At 36.6% G+C, this 15,785-nt stretch overlaps 1 protein-coding gene across 11 annotated transcripts in view; it reads right to left on the bottom strand.

Moving 5' to 3' along the window:
* Window positions 1-15,785, bottom strand: part of SLC4A7 (solute carrier family 4 member 7) — a 92,544-nt gene that overhangs the window by 42,196 nt on the left and 34,563 nt on the right. For all 11 annotated transcript variants that reach the window (XR_004356610.1, XR_004356611.1, XR_004356612.1 and 8 more), the window contains exons 2-4: window positions 14,770-14,851; window positions 3,534-3,677; window positions 1,231-1,366 (exon numbers count right to left, since the gene is read on the bottom strand). Coding sequence is in view for 7 of the 11 variants with exons in the window: in XM_032685423.1 (XP_032541314.1) it covers window positions 1,231-1,366; window positions 3,534-3,677; window positions 14,770-14,851 (362 nt within the window). In the remaining 4 variants the exon portion in view is untranslated. The remainder of the gene's footprint in view (window positions 1-1,230; window positions 1,367-3,533; window positions 3,678-14,769; window positions 14,852-15,785) is intronic.

Below are 15,785 nucleotides of genomic sequence, written 5' to 3'. Positions count from 1 at the left end.
TTAGGACTAGAAAGTTGTCTGAAACACACCATATAGGATGTTCAAGTCTCCTAAGGGTTCTACGTCAGATATTTAAGAACTGGGCAATACTAATATGTGCAACTATAAATTGATCTTGATTCCAACTCACAGGCATTATGCAAATCAAACTTCTGCAAAAGCTAGCATGTAACAAGGTAGTTGGAAGTACTGAATGCAGAAGGAATTTATTACAATGCATATGCAGAGGGAAGCAACTAAACCAGCATAGGCCAATAACAATCATAGCATCCTGTAATGTTCATGCATGCAATTTGCAAAAAACTAGTCAAATACTACCCAAGAAAAACATAATACCTGGTTTTCTTTATGCCTGAGTGAGAAAAAAATGACACCAATATATCGGCAATAATATACCAGAGAGATACCACTCTATGGACAAACACCTGTATTAGTAACTCAGTGTAGTCCTACCTTTCACAATGTTCAGTATGATCAGTACTAGGAAACTGAACACACCACCAACCAGTAAGACTGAGGGTCTCTTGAGAAACCATATTGATTCTTTCAAAGTTGGACAAAAAAACCCCAGAAGTTTTGTTTTGCTGAGCATGACTTAAGTAGACAACTCCTAGTTAGTGAAGATGCTAACCCAAACCCGGTTTACAGTTCTTTGAAATAAAATCACTTTAATATTGTTGGGAGGAAAGGTTTAAAAGTAGAAGAATGGTGAGAAGGATGGTAGATTCGCTCAAGTGACCTTGCAGCTGGGAATGCCGAGGTCTGGAAAATAACAGTGTGGGAAACCCCATATACAATGCCTGTGCTGTTTATCCTCTGTCTGTTTTGAGAAGTAGAATCTCTGTGTAGAGATAATAGAGGTCTCTACAGAGACTTGGAAGCACCCCTACGGACGTGCTTGAGTTCCATGTCTTGGGAGAAAGATCAAAGCTCAGAGATTATAAAAAAGTACAGGGGGATAAAAGCATGGTGGTAAACTACACATGCACAGGCCTTTCATACATGGGTGCAAACAGCAGGCCCACTGCCCATCAGGATGGACTGAGCCTAACAGTGCCGGCGTTCCTGCTTGTGTGTCTCAGTCTGGGTGCTGCTTCAGAGTCCTCCAGTTAGCGAAGTAATGAAACAAATTTACTCTTTGCATTTCAACCGTGGTTTTGTGGGTGTTCTGGCTGCCTATGTGTGTCGACTCACACACGTATACCTTGAAACAATCTACTCCCAGCATACCTAGCCGTTTCTCTCCATTCATATTCTTCTCCATCCCTGAAGTAAAGTTCATCCATTTCAGTGAAGAGATCATGAGGAATGTGTTCATCGTCATCTTCAGTACCCAAGATAAACTGCACCCGTTGAGATGGTGTGTCTTGAAGAACAGGAGAAACTTAACAATTAAAAGAATTCATACTTATATTACACAAGAAACACTACGTAACAGTAAAAATTCCTGCTCTCAGCTAGAAACGTGCAGCACAACATCATCTTTAAGAGGGAAGAAAAGAAACATGGACATTTCTTTAAAAGGAGGTTCTCTGAAAATTTTGCATTGTTTCTGAAAACAAAATATCTGAAAACTTACGTTTATGAAAAGTAATTAAGTATTTTTAGCTCTTCCATAGATTGCCAATGTGAAAAAAAAATCAACAGCAAAACTGGTTAAAAAAAAGTAAAAATTAATAAACCAAAAGGCTAGAAACCTTGTTTTCATTTCGAGAACAAAATAAATGATACCATCATAACACAGACACTAATTACAGGAGAAAATGAGAAAACAAAACAAGTTGTTGGAAAAAACCAGCCTGTTTGCCCAAATAATAGCTGAAGATACTCAATTGTGAGTACCTAGGTACTCGTACTGTTAGAGTAGAAGATTTATCCTATGTTAGTAGCAAGAGGCCATAGAAAAGAAAAAAAATAGTTTTTTCATTGTGTAGTTGGAGCACTATTTATAAATTAGCATAGTAAAGCAGAAGTTATGCAGTTAAAGTGTTGAGGAAATATTTTACCTTCTCATAAGATAATGCTCATTGGAATAGGCTCAGTAAAAACTTGTAAGGAAATTAAACAATCTCTATTGATTAAAAGTAAGTAATGGATTTCACTGCTATGACCAAAACTTTAAAAAAAAAAAGCCCACCAATAAAAGCACATGGTTTTAGATACTTTTAATACCTACACAAAGATTTTGTTTCAACTCAAGCAGATTTTCAAATTACAACGGTTCAATAATGTAGTAATTATAATGTTATCTCAGGAAGGTCCGAGACAGAAGATCCAGGTAAATCTCAATTTTAAAAATTTTACTTTTTTCACTGAAACATCACTCTCACAGCTATGACATGTGAACATACAACTGTATGCTTCTAGTGTAAAAGGAAGAGCATCCGTTAGGTTTAGACATAAGATCTGAATTACTAACAAACTTCATTCAAATTTGAATTTTGCTTATGCATTGATGTTCTGGCATAGCTCATCATCCAGTAACAGTTCTGAAATGAGCTCTTTTGAATGCAAACAACATTCATTATCAGACCCATAGCAGATTGTTTCTGTCCCAAAACCAGTACACCCCAAGAATCCTGCCATATCCTGTGTATCCAGGACAAAGAAGTAACGAGAACAGAGAACTGATTTTCTATCAATTTAATATCACTTGGTGCTTCAAAAACCATACAGCAAGACTCTACAAACATAATGTCAATTATAATAATTTACATTTGGGAGGGGAAACCTTGAAGATGGATGAAACCAAGAACCAGAGGAGAATGGCAAAAGGAGACTTGTCAAAGCATTTCCATTGGAAGACTCCTTTTTTTCAGGTACTGGCCCCGTGCAGAGAATATGGTTCTAGTTATAGAAAGGTAATAGTGAACAGTATGATGTCCACACTGGAATTCAAACATTGCAGTGTAGCCTGCCCATTCACTGCAGCCTAGGAATAAAAGTGGACATAGGGTCTTGAAGAAAAACTGCTAAGAGTACTGCCAAATAATTTCATTTCAGAGAATGATAAGAAAAAATTATCATCTCTTGAGGATAAGAGGTAGACTGGGGGGCAGTTTATGATCCAAACCACAAACTTAGGAGGCAGTACAATTCCCTTACTAACAGACAGCAAAAAGGCTGAAGTAAATACTTAGATCATTGATCAAATTACCATGGCAAACGCTGCTTCACAGCTACATTCTTACTTTTAAAAATCAGACGAAGAAGCATACACGACTACACAATCTGAAAAAAGGTGTCTAATTTAAATAACACAGATTTTCATGCTACAGGAGAGCATTACAAAGCTCTAGTCTAACCTATTCAGTGCAGGCTGCTGAACATTCATGTGGACAGCTGGACCAAGTCCAACAGCTTATGACTTAGATAAAACACAACCACAAAATCCTTGTCTGGTTGTACATAGAAAGACGTTAATTACAGTGAGAATAAAAGAAGTAGCACAAAACAAGCAACATTTAAGCAGAGTTAACTACTACAAGTTTATTTTCAAGAGAGGCAAAGAACTCGCACAACAAATTTCTTACCATATGACGGAGATTCTCGGCCATCCTCTCTGTCAGTTTCTTTTTCTTTTTTCCTTCTGTGATGCCTGTGCCCACGATGTCTATGCCGTCGACGGCCTGGCTTTCCAAGTGGGACATGAACTCCAATATACACAGCTCTGTGGCCTGTTTAAAACGAAATAATTAAAGAAAAACTGACCTGCTGCCCATATTTAGCGTCTAAAGACAAGGGGTTTGAGAAAAAGAAATCCAAAAGAACTTGACAAAACTACCTGTAGTAAACTACTAAGAGCATTTCGTTTCTGTCCTCCCAGGGTGTCAAGTAACTAGTGCTAGACTCATTTCCCTGATAAATTGGGCCATATTCTTACTCAGTTTAAAAATTCAATTGGGAAACAAGTAATACACAAATATAAGCTTGATCAATAACACTGAAAGAAACTACTGGATAAACATGAAGCCAAGGCAGAGGAATTACACAATGCTCCTCTTTTTTGCAGGGATTCATACCAGGACAGTCACTAGAACGGCATAAATGTAATCTCCTGGTTCAGCTTATTAACATCATTAAGAAACTGACCCATCATCTAGAGTCTGCAAGGAGTTTTCTCTTCCTGAAAGAGCTGCCAACATTTCCTCAAGTAGCATGTCACACATCTAGATGGAACTGATGTTCAATTATACCATTAATTTACTATCAGGAACATAAGAAGAACTTATGTTTTGAAGTGTATGCCAACACCTCAAATAACTTACAGAGAGGGTGATTTTTTTTTCCTATCCTAGATTTTTTTTTTAATAAATTTAGGAGGACATTCTCAAATTAATAGACTGTTCTTTAAATCATATACTTTCAACATCTTGTTTTTCCTTTGACCTTTCACATTAAGACAATACTATCATCAATTTGGCAAAAGAAATCAATCAACAGAGTGTTATGAACATATTACTACCATGTCTCCTGTAATGGAGATAGCATGTACAATAGCATTTCAATTCCTATTTAAACAAACAATCTCCGGAAGAGACATATTAACTAGAAGCCTGGAGGTTAACACTAAATATTCTGTTTCATACTGCAGAAGAGTTATTTCAGAAGACTGACATTAACCAAAGGAAAAGGAAGTGGTTTTCCAGCTCTTAGACAAATTCAGCAAATTTACATGATACAAGCAAGCCCTAAGAGCTGTGACTGTACACATACATGCACATACATATGTGTGTATTGAACACACAGATTAGACTGAAGATATTGAAAAACCCTGGTGATTAGAGTTTTAAAGAAATAAAAAGTGATAGGATGTCAAACTTGTTTACCAAAAAAGAATTCCTAAACCTAAAAAGATACTGGCTTTATAGAAGTTTTGTGTATTTTTACAGTGCTACATGACTAAAAAAATAAGTAAAGATCAGTATTAACACATGAGTAAGTTCAATGTTTAATTAATTTGGTCAAGATTCCTTTTCACGTAACAAACCCCAATTCTTGACAGACTTCCAACACCAGTTTAATTAGAGTCAACTGAGTGGCACTGTGACCAAGTCTGAAATTAAGTATATTAAAAGCTATTCGTTTCCACGAGTGGAAAAGAGATTAATTTATAGAGTCCTATTTATAGAGAGAGACTTGTCTTTTGTGAGCTTCTTCCAACAGGAATACCCAGCCCCTGCTGGGCAGCCTGACCTCCACTCCCATGACTGCTATGCACAATGCAATTCCCAGAGAACTTAATGCCAATGTGACACCTAAACATAAATCAGTGCCCTTGGTATATAATATGATCAGGAGGCATCGTTAGCTATGGTCATGTTATTGATACCATCATCATGATACAATAATCTTATGCACAGAGAAAGCAAACATAGTAGGCTCAAAAATAATTGCGTTACCACATCCCACACAAAGCTGCCTGGTGCAACCTAGTGAGCCACCACTCACTGCAAATGTTGTTATCATGCTTGTTGGGATTTCTGTTTTATTTTATAAGTTCAATTGGCAATTATTAAACTACAGTTTACATATAAGACTAAACGGTTCTATTCGTTGTCAAAGTGTTGGATTGTTTTGCAGGAATTATTTCATCCTAAGAGAAACTCCAGCATTCTTCTACCAATAAAACATTTTATATAATTCCTTGTTTTAATATTGTTAATAAGACCGTTTTAAGCATGTGTTTTGAACATTGCACACACAAAAAAAAAAACCTTGCAGTAATCTGAAACTGTTCAGGGTTTTACTTCCTGAAAAATTGGAAGGACTTCCACATTTTGGTCTCTTGCTTTACTCATAAATTAGAGACTAAGATCCCACATTGTTTTCTGTACTCAATAACAAACAAAAGTCCCACACAATTTTTTCAAGGGCCTCCATCTTCAACAATATAGCCTGCTATTGCAAAAATTGGTACTTGTAATAGTGTGATCATTCCCACAGTCAAAGACTACGTTGCAGCATGAAGGGGAGGTAGAACAAGCGAATGAGGAGTCTATGTCCTTATGAGGAGTCTATCTCCTTTTACAAAATTGCAGTCTGACAAAACTTTTTTTCAGTAGAAAAGTTTGAAGAAGAGCAGATATGTTGCAAAGGGACAGGTAAAAACTATGGAAAGCCAACCTGAAATAAGCAACAAAACAAACAACCTGTGTCCATAGCAAATTCCTTTCCCACCAAAATGCACTGACCTCTCAGCTATGACTACCACAGAATCATGTCCAGGTGCCTCATGGTTGCTTCAAGGCACACCAGGTAGGCACTGCCAGTCAGTCAGCCCACAACCTACAACACTGACATTGCTTTTCAACTCTGAAAGGAAACTTTAAAGAACCCACCTTCTCGCTCCCCTAGCAAATGAGGGTCTCACAAAGACAGGGAAACACAGACACAGTCTTGCAGGCAAATGAAAAACAAGAATACCTTCCCCAAACCACTTCTGTATATGCAAAGTGACTGCTACACCTGCAACGGTATCTTGGGACGATATGAAATGTTGACAAGCAAGATGATTTGCAGCGATGATTAATTAAAATGCATCACAATCCAATGTAATTCTATTAGAATAACTTGAAGAAAAAACCTGATGTTGAAAAAGAGCCTCTGAATTATTTTTCTTTTTCAGAGCAAGCATTGAGGGTGGCAGTACTATAGACTAAGACTGTTGCTTAAGAAAGGGACTTCTTTTCAGTATCACAAACAGTCAAAAGTAAAGACATTTCAACTACTACCTAGGAAATCCAAAACTATTGCTTTTGAGTATACTGCCATTATTACACAAAAACACATTGCAGATATATTCACTCCAAAGGCAGGGCAAAACTAGGTAATAAAACCTGGACAAGCTTAACTTTGACTCTAACTCAACAAAGAAAAGCACTGAGAAGCCCTCTAAGAATAAGACAGCTGCATTGAGTAGGTCAGTGTTCCCTTGAGTTTCGTTATTCATATAGGAATAATAATATTTGGAGGTGGACAGATAAAGATTTACTTACAAACACAATTTACAATGAAAAGCAAAACAAAACAAAAGCACAGGGATTTTTTTCCTTCATTCCCAATGAATTGGATGAAACAACCTATAGTACCCTTCAGCCTAGCAAAAAAAAAACCAAAAAACAAACAAACAGAAAAAAACCAAAACAAAAACAAACAAAAAAAACCCCTCACGTCACGCCCACACAACCAAAAAAACCCAACCAAATAAAAAAACCATGCAGAAAGGCAATTAATATAAAATTATTATAACAGCAATGAAGAAAAAGATAGCTCTAAAAAGGCTGGAATGTATATTTCTAGCATCACTGTTATTTCTAAAAGGAACACTACCTTTTACTTGAATATTGTTTTTTAAAAGCTTGAAAAGTACAATTATGTGACCTTCAAAGCTTTATTCACATAAATATCTGTACCACAGTACAACTTTCAAGCAAATCTTCTTACAGAATTACTATAAACCAATAATCAATAGAATTAGTAGACTGTCCAATACTAAATTTAGTAATACAAAGCTCAAGAGATAATTGCTCATTTTAATCCAACATGACTTTATCCAAGCTGAGCTGTTCAAATCCACCAAGAGCATTTACTACTTAAGGTCCTTATCAGTATGAAACAAATTTAAATGTTAGGAACTTGCAACATCTCTATCACATGGTTGGTATCACTCCAAAAGTAAGTTTGTTTAAAGTCCTTTAAAATTCACAAAAAAGAAAATGCTTTAAGTTTCCCAATTTCTCCCCAAAGTTCCTATGAAAATGGTAATAGAAGACTTCCGAAGTCTGAGAGAGATCAAAAACATGTATCCAAAAATCCTCTGATGTCAATGCTTGAAGTACAATTCCACACAGAACTTTCTCTTTTCTTTGGCTAGATGCCTTTTAAGCTTCATACAAAGAATAATATTCTTCCACCACATGTTAATAATAGAAAAAAATTCAAGTGTATATCTATGTGAATTCTCAATTCCTGTTACTCAGAAATTTGAACTAAGAGAGATCATATATTATTGATGGATGTAAGGACCATCTAGAGGTGAGCTACCTGGTCCAATCTTGCTCAAAGTACAGCCAACTTCAAAGCTGAAGCCATCTTTTTGATCAGGTTGGTTAGGATGACAACCAGCCAAGCTTTTAGTACCTTTAAGGATATATATTCTACAGCCTCTCTGGGCAACCTATAACAACCTATAGCAATATACTGCATGAAAAAAAATTTCTTAAGTATTCAATCATCACTTCCAATACTTCATGTGGTTCCCCTCACCCTTTCACAATGCACCTCCAACAAGAGTCTGACCTCGTCTTCTCAATAAACTCCCAAGTCTGCTGAAGACAAAAACTTTGTGACAAGAATTACTATTTTTTCTGAAAATCTCCAAATAATAATCTGAAGATATATAATTTATTTTAAACAGAAGCCTTTATTTAATCAAATAATGTCTTTGTCTATCTTGCCCCAGTACAGAGCATTCCATTATGGAAAAACTGGAGAATTTGCAGGAGAGATCCTAATTTGTTCCTTTAAATCATAAAATGGGGGAAAAAACTGACATCTCTAAATGCATTACCCTAGTAGGAAAGATTTGGAACATAGCATCTCATGCCTTGACATTAATTTCTCTTACGTCACAGAGTACTTGTATGCACAAAAATAAGCTCAACGCAATCTATCAGCACAACTTCTACCTTTTCAGTCACAGGACTGCTCTGAAGGTAGAAGCAGACAAATGGGAAAAATTACCTAAAGTGAATGGAAGAAATAAGTGTGAAAACAAAAAAAGTCTTTTCATGCCCCAAAAAACTTCACAACCCACAGGTCTCCAAATAGTCCTTGCTCTGGTAAAACTTAAGGAACAAGAAGAATCCCTCATTTACACACACACACACACACACACACACACACACACACACACACACACACTGCCCTCCCCCCGCCTTGTTTATTTATAATGAAAATTCACTCAAGTCAGTAATTCACTGAAAATACTTCTGTGTTAATTATCTAAATTTCTAATTAAAAGTAATACCTCATTTCTGAAGAATGCACAATTAAACACAAATTAATATTGATAGTGAAACTCCTAAGACACGAACTGAGTATTTTAAAACGTAGAGCATTTTTCAGTTATTGTATAAACTTTAATTACCAAGGACTCTGCGCTTTATTAAAAGAACTATCTGACAAAAGCTATCTCTTGCTCTCAGAATTAAACATTTGAGATAAAATTTTCAAACCAAATCTGTATAAAGGAGTAAAGAAAATTCTTTCACAGGACAGCTATATGCCATAGCTGGAACCCAAAAGTTCTCCACAGTGCAGCATATTTTAGAATCCACAACATCTCCTAAGCTGTACTCTGAAATCTCCTACTGCTCCTAGTAATTAAGTATATCTGAGAATACACTCTTTATACTTGGATAGATAAAACAGAGAAGCATAATCCAAAACCACAGTAAGCACGGCATATGGTAAGGCAGCTCAGTAAGTGTTTTCTCACTACACAGTAAAAGACAGCATTATATTACGCTAACAGAAGCAGTAAATGCTAGATTTCTCATTACACATAAAAGTGATTTTTTTCTGACTTAAAACCAAACGTGAATTGGTAGGGGCAGTCATAGAGAAAAATGCACTGAATATTCCTATTTGACATAATCAAATACTCAAAAAGCCATAATCAGTAATTACATTAGACATGCAGGTAGGAACAGTAATAGGAAAAGCTTAGTGCCAGCTGGCAAAGCCACACAGGGATTCTGGCACAGTACGTGCACCCCAGGTCTCTGTGGTTAGCTGCCAGCACCCATGTCCCTTGCCTGGGAAAGGAGCCAGCACTTGGTACTGTGGGAGCTGGGCCCCACACTTTAACTAACATGAAGGTCTTTGGTCCAGCCTGTCTCTGCAGCAGAGCTCAGGAAAAAGGATACATACCCAAGAAAATTTCAAAGAGTAGTTTCCGTTGGAGGAAAGAAAACCTAGAAAGACACAATTCAAGCTAAAGTCCCACTAAGATCCAAGACTGGCCCTTTGTCCACTAATCACATCATAAAAATCAAAGAATGGTTTGGGTTGGAAGGGACATTAAAAATCATCAGGCCCCCATCACACATATTTCCACTGCCCTCTAAGGACAGAAGACTTCTACATTTGTAACACTGTGCATGTTAAGTATTTAAAAAAAAACTTCCGCAAAGAAGACTTTTTATCTTCATCAATGGGTCACTAATACAGACACTTTATAATTTTGATCACACTCCTCTCTTGTACAACTGCTTAAATGGATCGGTTTGCCAAATGCATCTATTTCCTGATATTTTAAGATATGAAAGATATTACATAGGGAATCTTCTCAATTCAGGGATATCACCAAAGAGCATGGATAAATGGTGTTCTGCAAGAATCATGGATGGCCATCCTAAGTTATTTTTGTTTTCAAAAGTAGTTTTGCATTTTTCTACTTGTGGACCACATAAAAAGACACAACTTCATGAGAAACCATTTCAGATTTTTTTCCTGTTAAACATGTTTCTTTTTCTAGACTATAAGGGGTCTCCTAAAGGTTAAAGTCTTCATTCTCAGTTTGAGCACCATAAGAAATCTGTTCTGTACTGCCTATCCAAATCTGTACAGCCTGTTACAGAACACAAAAACATAACTAAGCACAGTCTTCAACTACCAGCAACTACAGTGCCATGTTTTATTACTTGTGTTACCTGCTCCTCTACAACTTGTTTTCTTAAAAGATTTGACAGCAATAATTCATGGGATTTTGAACAATTGAAATTTAGATACATCTAGAATAGGTAGCTAGTATTAATATTATAGAATAAAATAATAGTAAACCTGCCACCCGAAAAAAATCCTAGCAATAGATTCTACTACAAGTTGTCCTATAATTCTTAATTCTCCAAAACCCTTTCATAATACTGAAACAATTTTTAATGACTCATAACCCTTTAAACTGCAAAACACTTGTAGAGCAAGTCTTCCATTTATATACACAATATTCACTTATAGAGGAGGAAAAAAATTTAATTACCTGTCATTGTCAACTAAGATGAATTGAAAATCACAGCTTTTTTCATAAATAAAAATTAAGGCTCTAAACCATCAAGGTGTAAGAGATGAAAGGGTCACCTGAAATGTAAACACTACATACACCTGCCACAGGATAGTGTGAGAGTAGTGTAGCTATTAAATCATCTCAACTCTTGAAGTTGCTGCTTGGATTTATGCCACAGAAAACTGGCCTACCAAGATACAGATTCTTGACCTCAGATTGTTTCTGGAACAAAACTTCTGTTATACGTAAACTCCTTATCTTTGCTATGCTTGTAACTGGCCTGCTAAGAGTAACAGAATACATCTCTTTTCCCTTAAACTGTGCCTAGTAAATGTATCCTTAAATCAAGACTGAAAGTTAACTACACATTTTAAAAGGTAGGTCTCAGTAGTATCGAGTCAAACATCGTAACGCAGGTTTAAGAAAATCTTCATTGAACACCTTCCTTGAACATGGTTCTTAAGAGAAAACACCTTTAACAAGATCACACAAAATACCTTTGCCATTAATATTCTTGCCTTACGTCCACCTCCTGGCTTACTCTGTTATTACTCTCATTCATTGCATCTCAAAGAGACTGGCATCAAGTTAAGAACATTAGGTGCTCTTAAAAAGGTTATTTTAAGATGTTATTCCCTCTTCTAGTTCTTCTGTAAACTCGCATTTGTTATTTCAAAGTCAGGCCTTACAGCTTCAGTAAAGTGCAGTACCTTTATTTAGTACACACACAGTCTGCCCACAGTTGCAATTTACCGTCTCTAACCATTTCTCTTTTACAGGAAAAGTGTTAGGAAGTAAATAGCCTGTGCCTAACCTTTCTAAACTAAACACTGTCACTCCAGATAGGTACCACACTTTACCAGCCACCGTAAATAGAATGCAGAGTTTGAGAAGCCCTAAATCCAAGATCTATTTTTTCCCTTTAGCATTTTGCCCTCTTTCCATTAGTATTTCATCACAAAATTTCCAGAAGATATTAATATTCAGTACTGACAACAAGAAACCTTCGCTTTAGTATCAGTAGCAAAATTATACCTTCTACAGCAGCAAATCTATCAACACACTTTAAAGCAGTTAAATATCACCTGTCCATGCTGGCTCTTAAAGATTTGGTGCTTCACATCATAGCTGAACTGCATTTACTGCTTGCTGCCTCTCCTTGAAAATATATCAACACACATTTCTGGAAAGGTTCCAAATTCCTAGAACTGCTTTTCAAGTCACCAGAAACACATGCTGAAAGACTGGACTGAAATAGTTTCAGGTCTTAAAACACTTCCAATGCCTAATGCTTTAGTACAGGTCTTCTTAAGCCTACAGGAAAATCTTCACGTCAGAAATGAAAAAGAATACTAGTTGGAGTTGCTTTACTGCTTGCAGTCAACAATTCCATTTCTCCTCTTTTAAGATTTTAATACCACAATTAAAAACAAAACCTCAAAATCCCACATACCTACTTTCATCATAATAGCTCATAAATAATGATCTTGTAAACAGAGCTTTTAAGTTCACATAAGTTTATCCTCTAAAATACCCTGAATTTGAAGAATCTCTGAGAAGATAACTATATGAGTCATAAACAACCACATCTACATTCCTTTCTCTTTCATACAGGAAAAGAAAAACTTGTTCTTACTTTGGAACAATTTCCACTGATTAAAGTCAAAATACATACTGTCCCTCCCTTTCGCCATTCTACCAGTAAAAAAAAAATTCTTACAAATACAGAAGACACTACAAAATATGTGAATAATTCCTACTCATGTGTGAAAATGTGTGCCTATATCAAGCTTCAGATATTTGATAATCCTATTGGAATACATTTTTCTTGTCAATCTTGTCAGATGATTCTTACTAGTTATTTGTTTAACCTCTGTTTGTGTTGAGACATTTACACTGGGTCACTCCAAAAAGAGTGAGATGTAGTAAAAGGAAAGATAAGGCTGCATGACTAAGAGCAAGGTGAGGACAGTGAGATAGATCTTGGCCTTCTCCTTTTAACTGCTGACTCAATTGCTCATCAAACAGAAGTCTTCATTTTACCTTAATTTATTCTTTGGCTGTGGGTAAGACAAGGGTATTTTCCACAGTCAGCGCTTAAATTGCCTCAAGCAGCCTGAACCCCCTGCCTTCCCACCCAGTATCTCATGTAAGTACAGTGCTGTACTAGCTGAGGCACTCCTACCAATGTGCTATGAAAGAGACTGGGGAAATGATTTGGCCGCACATTCCCATGTCATTCGTTGTGGTTGAGGCATTACAGCTGCTCAGGCTGCTGCCCAGCACACCACTCCAGCTGGATGCCTGCTTCCCCTTTAACCCCTGCCTGCCTGCAAAACATACACATGCTTTCTCTGGGTCATCTCCCAGAGAAAAGCAAGAGAAGGAAATTAAGGAGGAGACAGCTTAAATCTGCACTGAAGATTTAATTGCAGAAACAGCCAAAGCAGTGGTTTCCCCACTGCTCAACCCCATCTAAACTGGCATTGTCACAGCCTCTGCCACTGCACCTCTCAGCCTTACAGTCATACTTCCTTCCTCTGCTCAGCACTGGCACACATCCATCTGCGTGGCAAATCAGTTTGGGATGCTCAACAGCTGAGAGCTTGACCATCTTCCTTAGTCAGGGCTGTTACATATTCTGCTGGCTTAACATCGTTAAGCAGGCTTATGGTATGGTCAGACAAAGGAGAATGTTAGCACAAGACAAAAAAGAGTAGGAGAATGAAGGGACAGAGCAAGAGTATGACTGCAACAGCAACAAACAACTTTAATCATTTTAAGCCATCTCTTGGTGGTATAAGAAAAATGTGACAGCAACCTAAATCAACTTCTTTCAGCTAGAAACTGCTGCTGTCATGGCTCTCTCCAGTGTTCTGCAGCAGTAAGAGCCAGTACTCCTTAGTGAATCTACTGATAGCCTTCTAGCATTCTGCAAATGTTAATTAAGCTTCAGAGCATTCTATATGAAAGACAACTAAGATTTTAACACTGGATCTCTCTAGCTTTTTCCTCTGGATTCATTAATTAGCATCCATGAATCTTAATCTAATTCCTTTTCAAATAAGAAATTGTGTCTTAGATGAAGTATCTAATTTTACATTTCGCTACATGAAACTAAAACAGTGCTATTTTCACTGCTAAACGCAAAATGCTGAGTCAAATAATGAAGGCAAACAGGATTCCATAGTGCTGTAACTGACTGCAGATTGTGGCATGGACAGTCTACTATGGAACCAGAAGCACTGTTATCCATCTGTTCAGACTCTCAGTATTTAAAGTGCATGACCACAATCACAAGAATACTTAACTTTCAGAAAACAAAACAAATATCTCCCTCATGACCCCTGTTTCCTGAGTTTTGATTCTGCAGAACTTGACATCACTCATGCTGGAAAATTACTTACCAACAGCAATCAGTTTTTCAAACCTAAATCTCAGAAGCAAGTTCTCCTTGGAAAGCTTCATAAAAAAATTTTTTTTTAATTTTTTTCTGTGACAGATTTGAACAACAGTGAGTATTTACCAGCATGCACAGACACCAAAAACACAGGGCAGGTCATCTCTATCTTTCACTAGTTTTATTCGCTAGAATTTCACGATAGCCATAAAATTCTGATTCCTTTCAGCATGGAAAATACATCTTTTATCCCTAGGCAAAAAATGCATGTTAAATAAACAGAAAACCACCACAAACTTACTCTCTAGTTCTTCCTTCTCAAAATTTGTATTGATAGTAGAGCTGATTTTGCCCATATCTACAACAGCTTCTTCATCGTGACCCTGAAGAAAGAAGACACAAGTTTAAGTTAAAATTAAGTAGAACTAATTTTTTTCTAAATTCCTAAATATGTTCTGAAACAGTATATCAAAGTTTTCTAAACCAGCACATTTTCACCACTTAGAAACTGAGAATGAAAACATCACTGAAAATCTACCCATCCAATTCTTTAAGAAAACATTACCCTATATTGAAGGGAAAAGAGAGTAAATCAACAGACAGGCTAAATACAAGGCAATTTGCTTTTTCATTGCTCTTGATTTCATCGTATAAATGGTTAGGACACACATTTCAGGAGTGCAGTATTCTTTCAGTTTTTTATTCAACAGCAATCAATCTACTTTAATAAAATAACTGGGAAATTAACAGCAAGTTACATAACTTGACATTCAGAGATCCTGAACTCATCTGCTTAGAGGACAATTCCTGACATTTTCCAGCACAAATAAGAAGCTTTTGTGAACAAAGGGGTAGCAAAAGGGTTAAGTTACACAACTTGGGGGCCTCTCCTACACCAACAGCTCTGGAAAGATGAAAATAACTGCTTCACTCTGGTTTCAACAGCCAGTTTGTTAACCACATCCCTACCTAATTCACTTTTTTTTTTTTAGGCACAAAGAAGCAGAAGTTTCAAGAAGACCTGTTCAGATTCCATTACTACTGAGATCACACCACTCATAATGCAAAAGCACAGTATTTAAAATAAATATAAGCTCAAGAATGAGGCATGTCCTCTAATCACATTAAGCACATCACTAAAGCAGACCTTAAAATACTGCTTTTTGCTCCGTCTTGACAGAAATTAAGTAACTGAGCAGCAGAAATCTCAATCTCATCTCAGACCTGACATCAAAAATAACATTAAACTTGCCTTTCTGCATGTGTTTGCATTCCTTAGAATACAGTCCACTTTTAACAGCTCACAAATTACAGCCT

The sequence above is a fragment of the Chiroxiphia lanceolata genome, chromosome 1 (assembly GCF_009829145.1).
Source record: "Chiroxiphia lanceolata isolate bChiLan1 chromosome 1, bChiLan1.pri, whole genome shotgun sequence".
In the NCBI taxonomy this organism is placed as follows: domain Eukaryota; kingdom Metazoa; phylum Chordata; class Aves; order Passeriformes; family Pipridae; genus Chiroxiphia; species Chiroxiphia lanceolata.
The sequence above is the reverse complement of the archived record's forward strand: the minus strand, read 5'-3'. Positions and strand labels throughout refer to the sequence as shown.